General features: G+C 37.2%; 1 protein-coding gene across 4 annotated transcripts in view; it reads left to right on the top strand.

Annotated features, from left to right (window-relative positions):
- Positions 1 to 19971, top strand: part of SLC30A9 (solute carrier family 30 member 9) — an 80355-nt gene that overhangs the window by 28263 nt on the left and 32121 nt on the right. For 3 of the 4 annotated variants that reach the window (XM_059672390.1, XM_059672370.1, XM_059672361.1), the window contains exons 8-11: positions 3646 to 3713; positions 6224 to 6326; positions 11636 to 11691; positions 16769 to 16904. In XM_059672390.1, the coding sequence (XP_059528373.1) occupies positions 3646 to 3713; positions 6224 to 6326; positions 11636 to 11691; positions 16769 to 16904 (363 nt within the window). The remainder of the gene's footprint in view (positions 1 to 3645; positions 3714 to 6223; positions 6327 to 11635; positions 11692 to 16768; positions 16905 to 19971) is intronic. The other variant, XM_059672380.1, reaches the window with a different exon arrangement.

Raw genomic sequence — 19971 nt, 5'->3', positions numbered from 1 at the left:
CTCTCTAAAATAAATAAAAACATATTTTTTAAAAATTGAAAATACTTATTTAAAAAAAACAACAACACATGGAAGTCATATCTGGAGAAAGGCTAACTGCCAATTGTTTTCTTTTTTCTGAGTTATATTTGAGACATTGCTCCCTTCTTGAAAAATTTTGAAATTGCCAGTGATGAAATGCTCCCTCCCTCCCCGCATTTGTTACATTCACAACTGATTTTTATTCCTCTCTGAGCCCTGTGTTTCTGGCACTCCAGTGCTGCACTGAAGGTGTGGACTCTCTTCAGTGGCAGAACCTTCTGTGAACCAGCGTTTTCACTTCTGTGCTGTGACAGCCGCTGCCACTGCATGTTGCTATGGAATAACAGGCTGGTGAGACTTGCCACTAGGAAAGATTTACTCCTTTCCTCCTATCTGTTTCACATGGAGGATCATCTTCAACAAATATTTGACTAGTAGCTGTTGACTTCTGAAATCTGTGTCACTAGAGGCCTTTTGAAGATTAGTACTTGTCAGCCTTGAAATGTTCTAGGTTTTGAATCAAATTTCTATCTACTACACCCTTTTTTGTAGTAATAGGATAAGACTTTAGTATTTAATTTCCCTCTACTGTTCCCATATTCCTGTTAGGAACACTTGCCCTCCTACTGAAGGTGGTGACACTTGGCCAGGCATGGAAGAAGATGAGTAAAACTGGATAGATTGCAGTGGAAGATGATGGCATTCTAGGGAGAGGAAAGAGCGGGAGAAAAAACACAGAAAGTATATATTCACAGAACAGCTAAAGAACATTTAACTCAAAAATATTTTCTCTGAATATGTTTCTCTACTTATTTCCTTTTACTTTGGTCTGTTTTGGAATTAAACACTTTATTATCACTTGAGGTCTTTGGTTTTTAGTCAGGAGGTAAATTAGAGCAGCACACTTGTTGGTTTGGGTCATTCCATGCTTAAAAGTTAAAAAATTGCTCAAGAAATAGAAAAATTTTAGAGTTGATTTCCATTCAGTATATTTTTATCACTTTACCCCTAGTGTTTTTTAAGTCCTCACCCAAGGATTTATTGATTTTTAGCTAGAGAGGTAGGAGGGGAGAGATAGAGAGAGCGGTCAGTTGCCTTCTGGATCAAACCCGCAACCTAGGTATGTGCCCTGACTGGGAATTGAATCTGCAACCTTTGGTATATGGGATGACTCTCAGCCAGCTGAGCTACCTGGCAAGAGCTATTTCTAGTTTTTATTTTTTTTTTAATTTTTTTTTTTAATTAAATCTTTATTGTTCAGATTATTACATTTGTTCCTTTTTTTTCCCCCCATAACTCCCCTCCTCCCAGTTCCCGCCCCACCCTCCGCCCTCACTCCCCACCCACTGTCCTCATCCATAGGTGCACGATTTTTGTCCAGTCTCTTCCCACATCTCCCACACCCCTTTCCCCCCCCAAGAATAGTCAGTCCATTCCCTTTCTATGTCCCTGATTCTATTATAATCAACAGTTCATTCTGTTCATCAGATTATTAATTCACTTGATTCTTAGATTCATTTGTTGATAGATGCATATTTGTTGTTCATAATGTGTACCTTTACCTTTTTCTTCCTCTTCCTCTTCTTAAAGGATACCTTTCAGCATTTCATATAATCCTGGTTTGGTGGTGATGAACTCCTTTAGCTTTTCCTTATCTGTGAAGCTCTTTATCTGACCTTCAATTCTGAATGATAGCTTTGCTGGATAAAGTAATCTTGGTTGTAGGTTCTTGGTATTCATCACTTTGAATATTTCTTGCCACTCCCTTCTGGCCTGCAAAGTTTCTGTTGAGAAATCAGCTGACAGTCGTATGGGTATTCCCTTGTAGGTAACTGAGTTTCTTTCTCTTGCTGTTTTTAAGATTCTCTCTTTATCTTTTGCTCTTGGCATTTTAATTATGATGTGTCTTGGTGTGGTCCTCTTTGGATTCCTTTTGTTTGGGGTTCTCCGCGCTTCTTGGACCTGTAAGTCCATTTCTTTCACCAGGTGGGGGAAGTTTTCTGTCATTATTTCTTCAAATAGGTTTTCAATATCTTGCTCTCTCTCATCTTCTGGCACCCCTATAATTCTGATGTTGGTACGCTTGAAGCTGTCCCAGAGGCTCCTTACACTATCCTCGCATTTTTGGATTCTTTTTTCATTTTGCTTTTCCGGTTGGATGTTTTTTGCTTCCTCGCATTTCAAATCATTGACTTGATTCTTGCGCTCCTCTGGTCTGCTGTCGGGCGTCTGTATAATATTCGTTATTTCAGTCCGTGTATGCTTAATTTCTCGTTGGTTCCCCAATATAAGATCGAGGGTCTTATTAGTTTTCGTGTAGATCTCATTAAGTTTATCGACAGCTTCTAAACAGTTCTTGAGAGACCTTAAAAGTGTGGTTCTGAACTCTATATCTTCCATTGACAATTTTGTCCTGTTTCTTTGTCTCCGCATTTTGTTATGCTTCCTTGGTGTACCCCCTAGTGGTCTTTGTTCGAAGTCTTATAGTTAAATCTTGATTGTTGTAGCTAATTCCAGGGAGGGTTTGACCTCCAGGCCAAGTGGCTATGAGAATCAGCTGTGTCAGCAGTGAGAGAACTTCTGTCCTCTAGGGAGGTGCTAATCTAGCCTTTGCCTGAGGCTATCCGGCAAATGCCTCTGTGCAGGGCTTGGGCGGGGCGGGTCGCACAGGATCAACAGGGTGGGCCGGAGACAGCAGTTATGGCGGCTCTCAGTCCTGTCCCCAGGGGCTCTGCCTCTCTGAGTCCCAGCACCCGCTGCAAAGCTCAGAGAGAAAGCTGCACTCGCTCTGACCGAAGCCAGACAGTCCCACTTCTCCCATTTGAGTCTGGGTCCCTAAAGACTCGCCCGGACCTGGTGCTCAGAGTCTGCGACTCCCTCCCGATTGAAAACGCCAACCGCGCCCTCCGCCGCCAGCCCGCTCCGCGCACTCCGCACCTCAGAATTTGACTTCACCACTGCGCCTCCTCTGAGTGTCCGTGTGCGTTTCTCTTTCCTCCTAGTTGTAGGACTTCCACTCAGCCAGCGTTCCTGTGGTTCTGGGTGATGTCCGTTCCGTGTTTTAGTTTCACTTTTGAAGTAGTTGTTCAAAGCAGCAAACTCCGGCGTTAACCTATGCCGCCATCTTGGTTCTCCTATTTCTAGTTTTTAAAAAAATATATGGTTTTATTGACTTCAGAGAGAGAGGAAGGGAGAGGGAGAGAGAGAAACATTAATATAGGAAATTTTGGTTGCCTCCCTCTTGGATCCCTATCGGAGAGTGAACCTGAAACCTGGATATGTGCCCTGACCGGGATTCAAACTAGTAACCTTTTGGTGGATGGGAGGATGCTCAACCAACTGAGCCCCACTGGCCAGGGTCCTTTCTGGAAGTAGGCAGGAAGTCAGTTACAAGGAAACAAAATAAATAAATAAGGTTCTGGAATAGGACCTAGATGTCCTTTAGATTTCCATCTTCTCAATTTTTATAGAGGAAATTATGGAGGAACTGAATTAAATAAGTAAACCTAGTTGTTTAGAGCTATTGATAGAGGAGATATTTTCTGGTGTGTCAGAATCACTTATAAGCATAAAAATGCTTCTATAAATTTTCGAGATTTATAAAACATTGTTTTTCTTTTATAGCCACGTTCCAGAATGACATCAGTTTTTCTTAAGGGGCCAGGAAAAGTGGTGATGGTTGCCATTTGCATGTAAGTACTGAAAAATACTGCTTTTAAAATAGACATACATTATTTTATGTATATATTCTTTTTGTTGTTTTTCCTACTGGTTTCAGAGAGGAAGGGAGAGGGAGAGAGAGATAAAAACATCAGTGATGAGAGAGAATCATTGATGCACTATCTCCTGCATCCCTCCAACTGGGGATCGAGCCAGCAACCCAGGATGTGCCCTTGACTGGAATCAAACCCGGGACCCTTCAGTCCACAGGCCGACGCTCTATCCACTGAGCCAAATCGGCTAGGGCAGTATATATTCTTTATTAGTCGGTATCTTAATAAAGAGTTAGAGGCTTACATTGTTTTAGGAGAAGTTGGATGTCTTTGTTTTTGTAAGTTGATGGGGGAAGAGTCCATATTTATATATACCCATGCTTGTACTGTGTATATTTTTGATGTGGTTAAGATCCAAGAACAGTTGCTATCTGAAAATTCTTACTTTGATTGAAGTTGATAAGTCTTTTTTTTTAAGTTGAGATAGCCAAGGTTATTTTAGAGTAATTAAATCAACTTGGGTTATAGCTATCAAAGAGTATCTGCACTATTATTTTTCTCCCACTTACCTTGGTGTAGAACATAATTGGTATTTTTGCCATATTTTGTCCTCTGTCTTCTTGATTCCTATTGTTTTGTTTATCTTTTTTCCATTTTGTTGAATAACCTATTTTAAAATATTTAAAAGCATTAATTTCATAAATCATTAGTTCTTTTATTTCCAAAATATATATAATATGTGTGTCAAGAATGATAGGGTCTGAAAATACAAATTTCTTATCTTCAAGGATTTAGAGGGGCACTAAACTAGAGGAAGTCATTTACAATTACACAGAAAAGAGATGATGTTACACTAAACTAAGATAGTGGTAGTATGCATGGAGGGATGGGTTCAGAAAGTACTTAGGAGGTATGGAAAAAGATGTTGCCCGTGTTTCTGAACAATTCGATAGGCCTTGCACCGTCACTGAGAGAAGGAACACTGGAAGGAGGAGCGGGGTGGGAGCAAAGGAAATGTTGAGTTTCGAATTGGAGTTTTTATAGGACTCCCAAGTGGAGTTGGTCAAAGGATTAAATTTTTCTTTTTTGTCTGTAAAACTCTGTTAGTAATTACAGTTTTTCCATCAGAGGAATGTGTGTAATATATGTAAACTACTTAGCATAGTACCTGGTACATAATAAGTACTTCATAATTACCGTTAATATTTATTGGTCTGAAGCTTAGGAGGGAGATTTGGATTAGAGATTTAGGGTTGAGAGTTATTAGTATAGAGGTAATAATTAAAGCCATAGAAGAATGGGTATAGTGTCAGGAAGAAAAAGCACTCAGGAAAATACCTTGATGAATGCTTGGGTAGAAGGAAAAGAGCATACTGGAGAAGAATAAGGAGCAAGGTAGGAAGAAAACCGGGAGCTTCATGGAAGCCAAGGAAGGCAGTGATTTAAGGAAACAGTGGCAACCCTGGCCAGTTGGTTGGAGCGCAGTCCCATACACTGAAGGGTGGTGGGTTTGATTCCTGATGAGGGCACATGCCCAGGTTTCGGGTTTGATCCCCCTTGGTGGGGTGAGGGGGGTACTTGCAGGAGGCGCTTGTCTCTCTCTCTCTTTCTATCCCTCTCTCTTCCTCTCTCTAAAAATCAATGAAAAATATATCCTTGGGTGAAGATTAAGTAAAAGAAGAAAATAGTAGCAGATGCTTCTGTGAGATTAAGAAAAATACTAAAATGTTTCTAAGAACTTTATAGCAAGAAATGGTTGGAAGTATTAGAGGTAGAAGCCATTATTTAGTGCATTGAAGACTGTACAAAGTGGAGAGAATGGAGAAACAGGAGCAGATATGCTTCTTTCAAGACATTATTTGAAGTGGAGGAAGGGGATGTACACTTTTCTCATTTATGAAATGAGGATGATGATATTTGTATAAAAGAATTTTAATAAAACATGGTAAATGACTAGTATAGTGCCTGAGATAAATCATGCTAGTCATTACTGTTGGAATCTGAGCAGCAGGCTTGCTCAGAGCTAACCATATTTATTTTAACATCTGTGGTCTAGTTTGACTCAGAGACTGCTTGGTCTAGATTTGTCTTCATCTATTTAAGTAAACAGACCTTCACCAAAGTCTTGCCTTTTACACTGCTCTACTGGACAATATTGATGCAGATCTTTTACCTACCGAAGACACATAATATCCTTTCTAATTTTATTTTTTCCAAATGTAGAACATCCTCTTTTCTTATCAGTTCTTAAAATGCACTTAATTTGCTTACACGCATCATGCCTCTTCATTTGAGTATTTAATACCAAATTTGTATTTTTGAAATTTGTACTCTTGTTACCAGAAACATAGTAAGTTTTTGAAGGCTAGAGATTCTTTTTAATTTCCTTTGACACAATCTAGTATAGAGGTATAGATGGGTAGTTAAATAAGTTTTAGATGAATATTTTGTCTAAACCAATGCTAAATTGTTTTCTCTTTCTCTCCTAGCAATGGATTAAATTGCTTCTTTAAATTTCTTGCTTGGATTTATACGGGTTCAGCAAGTATGTTCTCCGAAGCTATACATTCTTTATCTGATACTTGTAATCAGGTGAGGGATAAAAGCTTTACTCTTATTAATTTTAAAGTAATTTTTTACTGCTTTAATCTGAAAGTTGGCCTGTTTTAAAAACTGAATAATTCCTATATTTGGCATGTGGAAGAAAAAGAAAATCATTTTACTTTTGAACAATGAAGCACATAGAAATATGATCATGGTATTTTAAAGCAGGTTTTTAGACTTTAAGGACTTCCAACAGTGGAATATGAAGTGTAAGATTATCATTCACTAAGTGTTTGGGCAAAAGTTTTTGTAGAAGAGATTCTTACTTTAGGTGGAAATTTATATCTAAACATAAGTTCTTATGGTCAACGAATTTAAGAGCCATTGAATTTAAGTATTTTGAATAACTATGTAAATTAGTCCCATCTGATCGATCTAATTTCACATTAGACTTGTACTTTGAATTCCTTTCCTGAATTTTCAAATGAAGAAAGATTTTTATAAAATTAAAATACCTTCTTTAATCCAAATTTTGAATACTGTAAACTTAAGCCTTTTTAAAGAACACAATAAAACTTTCTACTTGTGTTATTATTTAACATTTTAAAGAATGTGTTGTTTTAAGAGAATACCTTTTCAATATTTATTTATTTATACCACTGTTATGTAAGAACGAATTTGGGAGAACTTACAATAAAAGAAAGCAGGTTCAATAAGAATATTTAAGACAAAGTTAAAAATAATAAAATGGTAGGGAGTAGGGAGAGCCATCTTAACTAAAAATTAAACCCAAGAACTTGCCTAACTCACTGTCAAATAAATTAAAACCCTTTGCAAAAGTAAGGAAAGAAGTCAGACATTTGCTATCAGTACTCACAAATCTTTCCCTTGAATTAAATTTTTTTGCAGTAAATATTTAATAACTTGTATCAATATAATATTTTCCCAGTTGGTTGTGGAGTGGAGAGAGAGGAGAGTGGTTGGGGAGAGATACATACCACATAATGTGTATTTTCTTAAAAGCTTATTTGGACTTACGAAAATTGAAATGCAAAAATATTTGTACATATGGGCAAGGAGATATGTACAGATGATTAGTTTCATTATTAGCTGTTATTATTAAAACATTAAAGATAGTTTTTCAGTGTCCATACTCTGAAAGACTATTCAAGGGTTTAAAAGAATGTGGTAATTATAGTGATGTATGTACTGTTCTGAAATGATAACATGATAAATTAAGGAAAAAAATCAAATTGTAAACCATTATGTAAAGAACCTTTGCTTCCCGCCATGATGAACTAAGGGGAACTGAACTTAGTCTTTTTCTGTAAACAATTAAAAAACTACATAAAATATAGGAAACAATATTTTTAAACTTTGGACAATAGTCCATGATCCTGGATAAGACCATGAATCTGGAGAGAAAGGAAACAAATGAGTTGAACTCTGTGATCTCTCTGGCTTTTGTTGGAGGCACATGTGGGATGGTGTAGTATAGTCGGAGATAACTGTCTCATTAAGCTGAGAAGGCAGAAATTAGAGTTTATCCAGTCTGAGGAGGCCAGCAATGACAAGGCAGAGTTCCACAGAGGGTCAGAGCTCTAAGGGATCAAATTGTAACTTAATTACCTGCTAGAACAGAGCCCCACACTCTAGAAGGAAGACAACAAAATCCAGAAACTCAATATAACATTCATGGCATTCAGCATTCAATTAAAAACAAAAAAGAATTTGACATCCAAGAAGCAGAACATTTGACTTATAACCAGGAGAAAAATCAGTCAATAGAAACAGACTTAAATGACATATGATAAGGATGTTAAATGGCTATTCATGTATTGAAAGGAAAACATGTATATATTGATAAGAGAAATGGAAGATATAAAAAAGAGTGAAGTGGAGCTTTTAGAGCTGAAAAATAGGTCTGATATGAAAAATTCACTGTGTAGAGTTAAAAGCAGACACTATAGAAAAAACAATAAATCAACTTAAATATATGGCAGTAGAAAACATTCATACTGAGGGAAAAAGATTGAAAAAAATGAAGGTAGCTTCAGTGACCTGTGAGACAATATCAAGAGAATACAGTGGGGCCTTGACTTATGAGTTTAATTCGTTCCGTGATGGAGCTCGTAACTCAAATTACTCGTATGTCAAATCTTAAAGTGAACGAGTGAGACACGTGATACTGGGCTGATGTTGTGGCGTTCACTGTGACGCTTGCTGCGCCAACTAGCGGTGGGGTATCTGAAGCTGGCTCGTAACCCGAATTTTAGCTCGCTACTCAAAGCAAAAAAATCGGCCGAGAGACGGCTCGTATCTCGAAAAACTCGTTAGTTGGGACACTCGTAAGTCAAGGCCCCACTGTACTATCAAACATTTAAGGAATAAGTAATGCCAATGTACAGACTTTCAAATATAGAGAAGAAGGAAATGCTTTTTAACTCCTCTAATAAGGTCAGCATAACCCTGATATCAAAACCTTACAAAGATGTTACAAGAAAGAAAAATGCAGACTAATATCCCTCAAGGAAATAGATGCAAAAATCCTTAAAATATAATCAAATTGAATCTAACAATATACAAAAATAATAATATATCATAATCAAGTGAATATTGTCCTAGGAATATAAAGTTAATTTAACATTCAAAATCAATAGGAATAGAAGGTTAACATGCAAAAATCATTTGCATTTCTACTATCAGCAAACAAAAGGCAAATTAAATTTTTAATAAATTTTATTTAAAGTCATATAAAACTAAATACCTAGGAGTAAATTTAATGAAAGATGTGCTAAACTTTTACAGTGAAAATTTAAAATGTGTCTGGGAGAAATTAAAGAAGACTTAAAGAAATGGAGAGATATACCATGTTCATGAATTGGATGACATGATGTAATATGTCAAATCTCCTTAAATTGATCTATAGATTTAATATAACTGCAATCATCCCAGAAGACTTTTTTTGATAGAAATTGAAAACTAAATAAAGTCTAGAACTTACAATGGAAATACAAAGAACTCAGAATATTCAAAGCAGTTTTAAAGAAGAGAATTTGAAGGACTTCAAAATTTATAAAACTATAGTAATTAAGACAGTAAGATATTGGCCTAGGGATTGATAGACCATTGTAACTTAATAGAGGATCCAGCAACAGAATCACAGTTACATGTGGTCAATTGATTTTTGATAAAGGTCCCAAAGCAATTGAATGAAGAAAGGAAACTCTAACAAGTGGCACTAGAAAGGTTTGGATAGCCTTATGGGGAAAAAATCAAAGTACCTTGATCCCCGCCACAGATGATATAAAATTTGAGGTAGGTCATAGGCCCAAACATACCAGCAAAAGCTATGAGGATTCTCCTAGATATTAATTTATATGACTTTTTTACACACTTTAGTTTGCCATGTATTAAGTGTTTAGAAAAAGAAGACAGTCAGTCCTTGCTCTGCTGTAAGCAGGTCATACACACAAAACAGCTACTAGTAGAAAAATATTCTAAGACAACATTTAAATAGTTGCATGATAGTATGGGGAAAAGCTTAAAAGATAAAAATGATCACAGAAGGGGAAATATTAATAATGCTTCTTAACCACTAGGTGCTAATAATATTCATTAATGCTATAAACCAAATAAATGTAGGTTATATATGTAGCATATATATGCACATATATACATATGTTGTGAATGAGCAGAGAAAGTTCTGGAAGGACATATCAAACATAACTAATGCAACCTTGCCTCTGGGGAAGAACAGGATTAGAGGATCTGTGATATTTTTATAAGAACTAATAAATATGGTTCAGATTTAGTTTATAGAATACTTGATATTTGTATACTTTATTGCAGAGTCAACCTTAATATTAAAGATTTTAAAAATAATTGAATCCTCATTGACTTTCATAAACATAAACACACATACATATATACATAGTGTGAATTAATGAATACTTCAGTTTTAATGTACAGGCTTAAAAATTATATGTTCTTTATTTTTATTTTCTTAGTTTAATTCATTGAAAAGCCATTTGTTTTTAGGTAGTTTTAACCTTCTTTTCCTTTGGAGTCCAGTAGAAAAAAACCAAAATTGTAATAGTCTGTATATTTAGGGTGGAATTTCCAGTATCAAAACTTAAAAATTGCCGAAACCGGTTTGGCTCAGTGGATAGAGCGTCGGCCTGCGGACTGAAAGGTCCCAGGTTCGATTCCGGTCAAGGGCATGTACCTGGGTTGTGGGCATATCTCCAATGGGAGATGTGCAGGAGGCAGCTGATCGATGTTTCTCTCTCATCGATGTTTCTAACTCTCTATCTCTCTCCCTTCCTCTCTGTAAAAAATCAATAAAATATATTTAAAAAAAAAAAAAACTTAAAAATTCATGGTCTCATTTTTGCCATATTTATGTTAGGTGTTTTTTTGTTTGTTTGTTTGTTTGTAAAGAAGTAAAATCTTATTTATAACTAGTCCTCCATCTTTATTTCCACCTTCCACATCCCTGATAATCACTGCTCTGTATAATTGATATGTAAAATTCCTGTGCATGGTTTTGCAGTTTTACTAGCAATGTATGTGTCCATAGACAATATATACTGTTTTAAAATTTGACACTTTTATTTGTACAGTTATACAATTTATTCTTTATATATAAAGAAAAGATACTACACACACCACTAATCCTGCTTTTCTCCTCAGAGGTAAAAATATAGTTAAACGTGCATTTTTCTAGACCAGGGGTGGGGAGCCCTTTTTCTGCCAAGGGCCATTTGGATATTTGTAACATCATTCGCAGGCCATATAAAATTATCATCTTAAAAATTAGCCTGCTATACTTCGTCAAACATTTAATTAACTCACCCCCAATGCCTTGGCAGGGCCAGACCAACTGATTTTGTAGGCTGGACTTTCCCCACCCCTGTTCTAGACCTTTCCTTATGCTATACATTATATGTAGTTTTAAAAAACTACAAAACATAAGTTCTGTACTGTAAATACTGTTTCTAAATTCGCTTCTCCCCCTCCCCCCTTACACCTAATGGTATGTGTAGGAGCTTTTAGCATTCAGTACATAAAGCTCTATCCCAAATCCATTCTTTTAACTGTTGTAGAAGTAATTTATGGTTTTATTTTGCCATTCCTCAGTGATGGATTTGAGGTTGCTTTCAGATTTTTCATCTTTATAAGCAGTGGTGTTCTGAACCCCTTTGTGTTCATTTTTATTTCTCTCGGGTAAGTATTAGAAACCAGGACATTGTATTTGTGTTTGTCATTTTCAGGTTGCATCCTCCAGATTGGCTTTACCATGTTATACTCCTCCTTTGCAGGTGGTTATTTATCTTTCTGCTTCTTCTCCATAGGGTTTACTGGCATTGGGCATCAGCAAGTCTATTCAAACACCAGATCCTAGTCATCCGTAAGGACATTGCCTTTCTCTTTTTTGTTTGTTTTGGTGGCAAGTCATTGAAATAAAAGCAACTTAATATTAGAAGCCTGCTGTTTCTGTACCTGCAGTTCATGTTAAAGATTTGGTTATTTCTTCCACTGAAGCATACTCACTGCTGTGTCAAAGTAAATTTAAGATATAATTTGAAAATAGAGTTCAAACTATTTGTATGCTTTGTAACATGGCATAGCGATCTTGTACTTTTTATATTTGATAATTAAAAACAAAGCTCATATTTTGATCTTAGAGTTCTCTTTTATTTGGTCAAAGGAAACATATTTCATATTTCATACTGAGATGAACAGACCACTCTATCTAAAATCTTAGTAATAGCCCTAGGCAGTTTTGCTCAGTGGCTAGAGCATTAGCCTGTGGACCAAAGGGTCCCAGGTTAAATTCTGGTCAAGGGCACATACCTTGGTTGGAGGCTTCCCAGCCGGGGCCATGGTTGGGGCTCATGCAGGAGGCAACCAATCAGTGTGTTTCTCTCACATCGATGTTTCTCTTTCCCTCTCTCTTCTACTCTCCCTAAAAATCATTGGAAAAAATATCCTCAGGTGAGGATTAACAACAAAATAAATAAATAAATTATTTCGTTGTCTACATATGTAAATGAGAATGCAAGGCCCATGAGGACTGAGCTTTAAAAAATATAAATAAAATCTTAGCAATAACTCTTACTAAATCCATACTTAATCTACTTTAATCCTCCTGTTGTGATTTGGAAATAGCATTGTTAATATTTAAGATTATTTATTTGTAAAATGAGTATGCTTTTTAGAATATATTATTTTGAATTCTACCAGTTATTTGATACAGAGATGTTTTTTGTTGCTTCTCCCATAACCAGATAAAACTTTTGAATTCCACATGCATCATTTTTAAAAAACACTCTTCAGTAGTAGAATTCAATGAATCTTAAGACAAAAAAAAGCACTTTTATTGCTGTAAAGGAGTCTACCTCTATCCTTTATATAAATGCCTTTCTTTACTTGAAAGCAAGACACTACTGTTTTTTTTTTTTTTAATCCTCACCTGAGGATATTTTTCCATTGATTTTTAGAGAGAGTGGAAGAGAGAGGGAAAGATAGAGAAATATCGATGTGAGAGAAACACATTGATTGGTTTCCTTCTGCACAAGCCCTGACCATGGCCAGGGCCAGGGAGGAGCCTGCAGCTAATCTATGTGCCCTTGACCGGAATTTAACCCGGGCCTCTTTAGTCTGCAGGCTGATGCTCTATTCACTGAGCCAAACTAGCTAGAGCGAGACACTACTGTTTGTTTGTTTTTTACAAATAATAACATTTTAAAAATATACTTCTGAACAGCTTTGTTCACCAAAATTTTAAAACAGGGTAAAATTTTAAAATTGTAGGTCATGAAGATTTCTTCTTAAGGTATTTTCAATAACCTACATTATTGCTGCCCAGTAGAATTTTCTACAAAATCTGTTCATTATGATAGTCACTAGCGACATGTGGCTATGGAGCACCTGAAATGTGGCTAGTGCAATTAAAGAACTACATTTAAAATTTTACTTAGTTTTAATTAAATAGTCTTATGTGGCTAATTATTTATTTTGGACAGTGCAGATCTACTGAATTAAAAATTTTAATAAGAACCTACAGATTTCTTGAAAATACATAATGAAAGTAATGCTATTTAATTTAGATCTTCATTTACTGTAACTTATATTTATCTCCAATATTACTTTGGTGGGGGAAACTTTTAGAAGCAAATAAATTTTTTATTTATTTATTTTTTTTTAATTTTTTTAATTAAATCTTTATTGTTCAGATTATTACATTTGTTCCTTTTTTTTCCCCCCATAACTCCCCTCCTCCCAGTTCCCGCCCCACCCTCCGCCCTCACTCCCCACCCACTGTCCTCATCCATAGGTGCACGATTTTTGTCCAGTCTCTTCCCACATCTCCCACACCCCTTTCCCCCCCCAAGAATAGTCAGTCCATTCCCTTTCTATGTCCCTGATTCTATTATAATCAACAGTTCATTCTGTTCATCAGATTATTAATTCACTTGATTCTTAGATTCATTTGTTGATAGATGCATATTTGTTGTTCATAATTTGTATCTTTACCTTTTTCTTCCTCTTCCTCTTCTTAAAGGATACCTTTCAGCATTTCATATAATCCTGGTTTGGTGGTGATGAACTCCTTTAGCTTTTCCTTATCTGTGAAGCTCTTTATCTGACCTTCAATTCTGAATGATAGCTTTGCTGGATAAAGTAATCTTGGTTGTAGGTTCTTGGTATTCATCACTTTGAATATTTCTTGCCACTCCCTTCTGGCCTGCAAAGTTTCTGTTGAGAAATCAGCTGACAGTCGTATGGGTATTCCCTTGTAGGTAACTGAGTTTCTTTCTCTTGCTGTTTTTAAGATTCTCTCTTTATCTTTTGCTCTTGGCATTTTAATTATGATGTGTCTTGGTGTGGTCCTCTTTGGATTCCTTTTGTTTGGGGTTCTCCGCGCTTCTTGGACCTGTAAGTCCATTTCTTTCACCAGGTGGGGGAAGTTTTCTGTCATTATTTCTTCAAATAGGTTTTCAATATCTTGCTCTCTCTCATCTTCTGGCACCCCTATAATTCTGATGTTGGTACGCTTGAAGCTGTCCCAGAGGCTCCTTACACTATCCTCGCATTTTTGGATTCTTTTTTCATTTTGCTTTTCCGGTTGGATGTTTTTTGCTTCCTCGCATTTCAAATCATTGACTTGATTCTTGCGCTCCTCTGGTCTGCTGTCGGGCGTCTGTATAATATTCGTTATTTCAGTCTGTGTGTGCTTAATTTCTAGTTGGTTCCCCAATATAAGATCGAGGGTCTTATTAGTTTTCGTGTAGATCTCATTAAGTTTATCGACAGCTTCTAAACAGTTCTTGAGAGACCTTAAAAGTGTGGTTCTGAACTCTATTTCTTCCATTGACAATTTTGTCCTGTTTCTTTGTCTCCGCATTTTGTTATGCTTCCTTGGTGCACCCCCTAGTGGTCTTTGTTCTCAGTCTTATAGATAAATCTTGATTGTTGTAGCTAATTCCAGGGAGGGTTTGACCTCCAGGCCAAGTGGCTATGAGAATCAGCTGTGTCAGCAGTGAGAGAACTTCTGTCCTCTAGGGAGGTGCTAATCTAGCCTTTGCCTGAGGCTATCCGGCAAATGCCTCTGTGCAGGGCTTGGGCGGGGCGGGTCGCACAGGATCAACAGGGTGGGCCGGAGAGAGCAGTTATGGCGGCTCTCAGTCCTGTCCCCAGGGGCTCTGCCTCTCTGAGTCCCAGCACCCGCTGCAAAGCTGGGAGAGAAAGCTGCACTCGCTCTGAGCGAAGCCAGACAGTCCCGCTTCTCCCGTTTGAGTCTGGGTCCCTAAAGACTCGCCCGGATCTGGTGCTCAGAGTCTGCGACTCCCTCCCGATTGAAAACAACAACCTCGCCCTCCGCCGCCAGCCCGCTCCGCGCACTCCGCACCTTAGAATTTGACTTCAGCACTGCGCCTCCTCTGAGTGTCCGTATGCGTTTCTCTTTCCTCCTAGTTGTAGGACTTCCACTCAGCCAGCGTTCCTGTGGTTCTGGGTGATGTCCCTTCCGTTTTTTGGTTTCACTTTTGAAGTAGTTGTTCAAAGCAGCAAACTCCGGCGTTAACCTATGCCGCCATCTTGGTTCTCAATCCAGCCGCAAATAAATTTTTTAAATCAAGCTTGTAGAACATTATCCCATCTATAAACTAAGAATTCTGTATGTCAAGATTATATACTTACAAAAGGAATTTAAAAATTGGTTTTTAATAAGAATTCTTGTTTAAATTTTCATCTGCCAAAAGGGTGCCATAGCATTTGGGTTTGGGAGTAAATTTCCTAGGAAATATTTTTATTTATTGAGTGGTTATTTTCCTTTTATATTATGTCATATTTTTTAACTTAGTATTTTATTGGTACATATAGAAATACAAAAGAATGCACATAAAGACCAAATATGCTTGAAAAAATAATTTAGATTTTATTTTTATTTATTTTTAAATATATTTTATTGATTTTTTACAGAGAGGAAGGGAGAGGGATAGAAAGTTAGAAACATCGATGAGAGAGAAACATCAATCAGCTGCCTCCTGCACACCTCCCACTGGGGATGTGCCCGCAACCAAGGTACATGCCCTTGACTGGAATCGAACCTGGGACCCTTCAGTCCGCAAGCCAACGCTCTATCCGCTGAGCCAAACCGATCAGGGCTAATTTAGATTTTAAAAATTGTCATTAAAAACACCCAGAAAACTGAAGCTGTTAGTACTAATAATAGTAGTCAGTTGCTCTGTGTTAAACTATATAGAACCAGAAGCAAGTTCCCAGCATCAAATATAGGTAATATAAATCATCCATTGACTGTACAAGAAGACAAAAATAACCCATTCGGAAGCTGCATTACAAGGAAATTTAAATAATATCCTGCTCATTAAACATCTGATTGCGCCGAAACCGGTTTGGCTCAGTGGATAGAGCGTCGGCCTGTGGACTGAAAGGTCCCAGGTTCGATTCCGGTCAAGGGCATGTACCTGGGTTGCGGACACATCCCCAGTGGGGGGTGTGCAGGAGGCAGCTGATTGATGTTTCTCTCTCATCGGTGTTTCTAATTCTCTATCTCTCTCCCTTCCTCTCTGTAAAAAAATCAATAAAATATATTTTTTAAAAAACAGAAACAACAACAAAAAAACATCTGATTGCATTTTTTAAAAAGATTAATTTACCAGCATTTGTTGTGGTACATGATAGTAAAGTTCTAAATCAAAACAGACTATATGGAAAAGGAATTAGCAGATACTTATACTAAATTGTATTCATTATAGTTATGTATTTTAAATATAAGTTTTAAGTTTTTTCCACTTTACATGTTGATTTTCTGATTAGATTTGAGTTTGGCACTTAAACTTAAATATAAAACCATAACACCTTAATATTGTAAGAAGCTTTTTATTTTCATTATAGACATATATTTTAAAAGGGAACCATTTGCATTTCTTGTAAACTATGTTACCATTTTTATTTTCCAGGTATGGATTTTCAAATATGCGCTATATTGCTTCACTAATTAGTGGTGTTGGTATTTTCATGATGGGTGCAGGATTATCTTGGTACCATGGAATTATGGGATTGCTTCATCCTCAACCAATGGAATCCCTGCTCTGGGTAATTATTCCCCCCACCACCCACCACCCCCCACCCCTCAGTTTTGAAGTTATATGAAATAGTATTTAATTATCGTGGAATACCTTTGTGATCTTGATGTTAAAGAATGGGACTAATATACCTTCTTGACTGTGTTATATAGTGTTATGTATCTGTAGTTGTATTTTTTAGAATATGGTTGAGCATGACTTCTAAATACATGATTCAGTGATGTTGAACAGGATCATCTTTGTAGGTACAGTTATAATATTGAGCAGTCCCATTAATTTTTCTAATTTCTGTTGAAAAATAAGAAGAAAGACTTCTGTTCACTTTTAGTCCCAAGAACAATTACCTATCAGTACTTAAAATATCCAGTCCCATGTAATAGTCATATGTTGAAATTGTTATAAAGTTAAAGCTTCTCATTTCCCTCATCCTGGTAAGCTACTGGTATACTGGAGGAATGGGGCAAGGGGAGCATAGTCACTGTATATGTTCTCCCACCCCTAGGTTGCCTTCTGGCAGCATTGAAAATAGGGGACAAGAAAGTACTACCTTTTGGCATCAATCTCATTTTGCATCAGTTTCCTTTGTAGAGATTTAAAGCTGTTTTTTGGTTTTTGTTTTCTTCTGTCATGGGCACTTCAAGGAAATTATCCTGCTTTGGCACAGTTGTGTTTGAGCACAGTTGTGTTTATGTGGGCTAGTGGGTTTGGAGCTAAGAGTTGTAAAATCAGTCATGGGCCACCTATGCAAGGCTTGAATAAATGGTATTGGCGCCTCATTTTGGAATGTGGGGTGCTTGTAACCTACTTTGTTCTCAACTGGAGTGCATCTCATTTTAATATCTTGTTACACCTATATACCTACATAATAATCACCCTATTAAACTAGGCTTTTTCTATAGTTCTTACTGATTAGTCTCTTACTATAATACATTTCAGATAATTAAAATGAAGAAGGGTATTTCCTCCATTCTGCAGAGGTTTGACCATGTTATAATTATCTTATTGTCTTAGCATTCATCTAATTTGTACAATACTATTTTATAGAGCAAAGGAGTTAATTGCTATGGAGTTAGGGATTGATTATTAAATTTTCAATTGTGTGTATAAGTTTTAAAGCTTCTAGAAGCTCTTCTTTTAGTAACTAAATGCGGTTCCTGCCATTAGACCAGCGGTTCTCAACCTGTGGGTCGCGACCCCTTTGGAGGTCGAATGACCCTTTCACAGGGGTCACCTAAGACCATCGGAAAACACATATATAATTACATATTGTTTTTGTGATTAATCACTATGCTTTAATTATGTTCAATTTGTAACAATGAAAATACATCCTGCATATCAGATATTTACATTACGATTCATAACAGTAGCAAAATTACAGTTATGAAGTAGCAACGAAAATAATTTTATGGTTGGGGTTCACCACAACATGAGGAACTGTATTAAAGGATCGCGGCATTAGGAAGGTTGAGAACCACTGCATTAGACTGTGACTGTTTGTTATAAAAAATAGATCCAGCACACCATAAACCAGCTTATATTTATTAGGTATTATTTTGGAATCTTGGTGGACATATGGTGTCTCCCTTTATTAAATCCTTTCTGGAAAGAGATAGAAGGATTTAAAACAATTACAAGGAAGTTTAGTTACTATGTTTCAGATTGGCAGCATGATTGAGTGGAAAGACTCTAGAATTGAAACTAAGAAGTCTGTGTCCTAATATTTTTTTTTTTTGGTGTGTGTGTTCTAATTCTTACTGTGGTATCATTTTTGTGTTCTCAAGCAGATAACATAGCCTTTGGAAATCTGTTTCCTTAACAGAATTATGAAAGTGTTGAACAGGGTTCAAAATTTTCAACCTCTATTTTAGGGAAGCTTAGGGGCCCAAAAAAGGTAATGTTAAAAATTCTATAGATGATTGATTTGAATTTCATTTAAAAATTTTAAAAGTTTGTGTTGCTAGTTTAATTCTTTCTATATACCTTGGATTACAGTTACTGAGATCTTTATTTAATTCCAAGAATGTCCTGGGACTATAAGGAAAGTAGTGTTACCAAAAAAAATTACTGCTTATAGTTATCTTTTGGAATCAGAATTCAGAAAGGATTCTCTTTATATTGGCATCCAAACAAATCCAGAAGTTATTTGAGCATGGGAGTGGACCTTACTGCCTCTGGTATTCACAACCCCAGATTTCAAATAATTTGTGTTAATTTTGAACTTCAAAAATTTTATACTAATTAATACTTTAACCTTTTATATCATTAATTGAGCTTAGGTCATGGTATACATTCTGTAATGGTATAGCGCCTCATTCTGGAATGTGGGGTACTTACAACCTAGGACTATATTATATATAGGGGTGGGCATGTATGGAAAATTAAATAATAATTAATAGATAATACAGGAATAAACTCTGTGTAGTGTACTCACAAATGTAACCTTCTTTTGCCCACCCACGTATACATTTCTATATATATATAAAAGCCTAAGCGAACATTACAACCGAACGACCAGAATGACTGGTCGATCAGTCGCTATGATGCTCACTGACCACCAGGGGCCAGATGCTCAACACAGGAGCTACCCCCTGGTGGTCAGTGTGCTCCCACAGCCAACATCCCACGGCCCCTCCCCCCCCCGTGATTTACCTCCCCACCTCCCCCAGCTGGCTGGCCAACTTCCTGCAGCCCCTGCCTCCCCCAACCCCCCACCAGGCCAGCCCCTGGATGGCCCTAATCGGGGGGCCAGCCGGCCAACTTCCCGGGGTCCCTCCCCTCCCACAAGCCAGTCCTCCAATAGTGCCGGCCAGGCCAAGGGACCCCACCCGTACACGAATTCATGCAATGGGTCTCTACTCCTATATAATAAAAGCCTACTATGAAAATCGAACAGCGGAATGACCCGTGGAATGACTGGTTGCTATGATGTGCATTGACCACCAGGGGGCAGACGCTCAATGCAGGAGCTGCCCCTAGCCTGCAGGCCCCAGGCCAGCCAAGCCAGGTGCCAGCAGGGGCCCCCCAATCACCCCACCATTTGCCCTGCAGAGGGAGGTGATGGGCGGGGGTGGCTGGCA

Source organism: Myotis daubentonii, chromosome 1 (genome assembly GCF_963259705.1).
Source record: "Myotis daubentonii chromosome 1, mMyoDau2.1, whole genome shotgun sequence".
Classification (NCBI taxonomy): domain Eukaryota; kingdom Metazoa; phylum Chordata; class Mammalia; order Chiroptera; family Vespertilionidae; genus Myotis; species Myotis daubentonii.
This window is presented reverse-complemented; position numbering and strand designations above follow the sequence as displayed.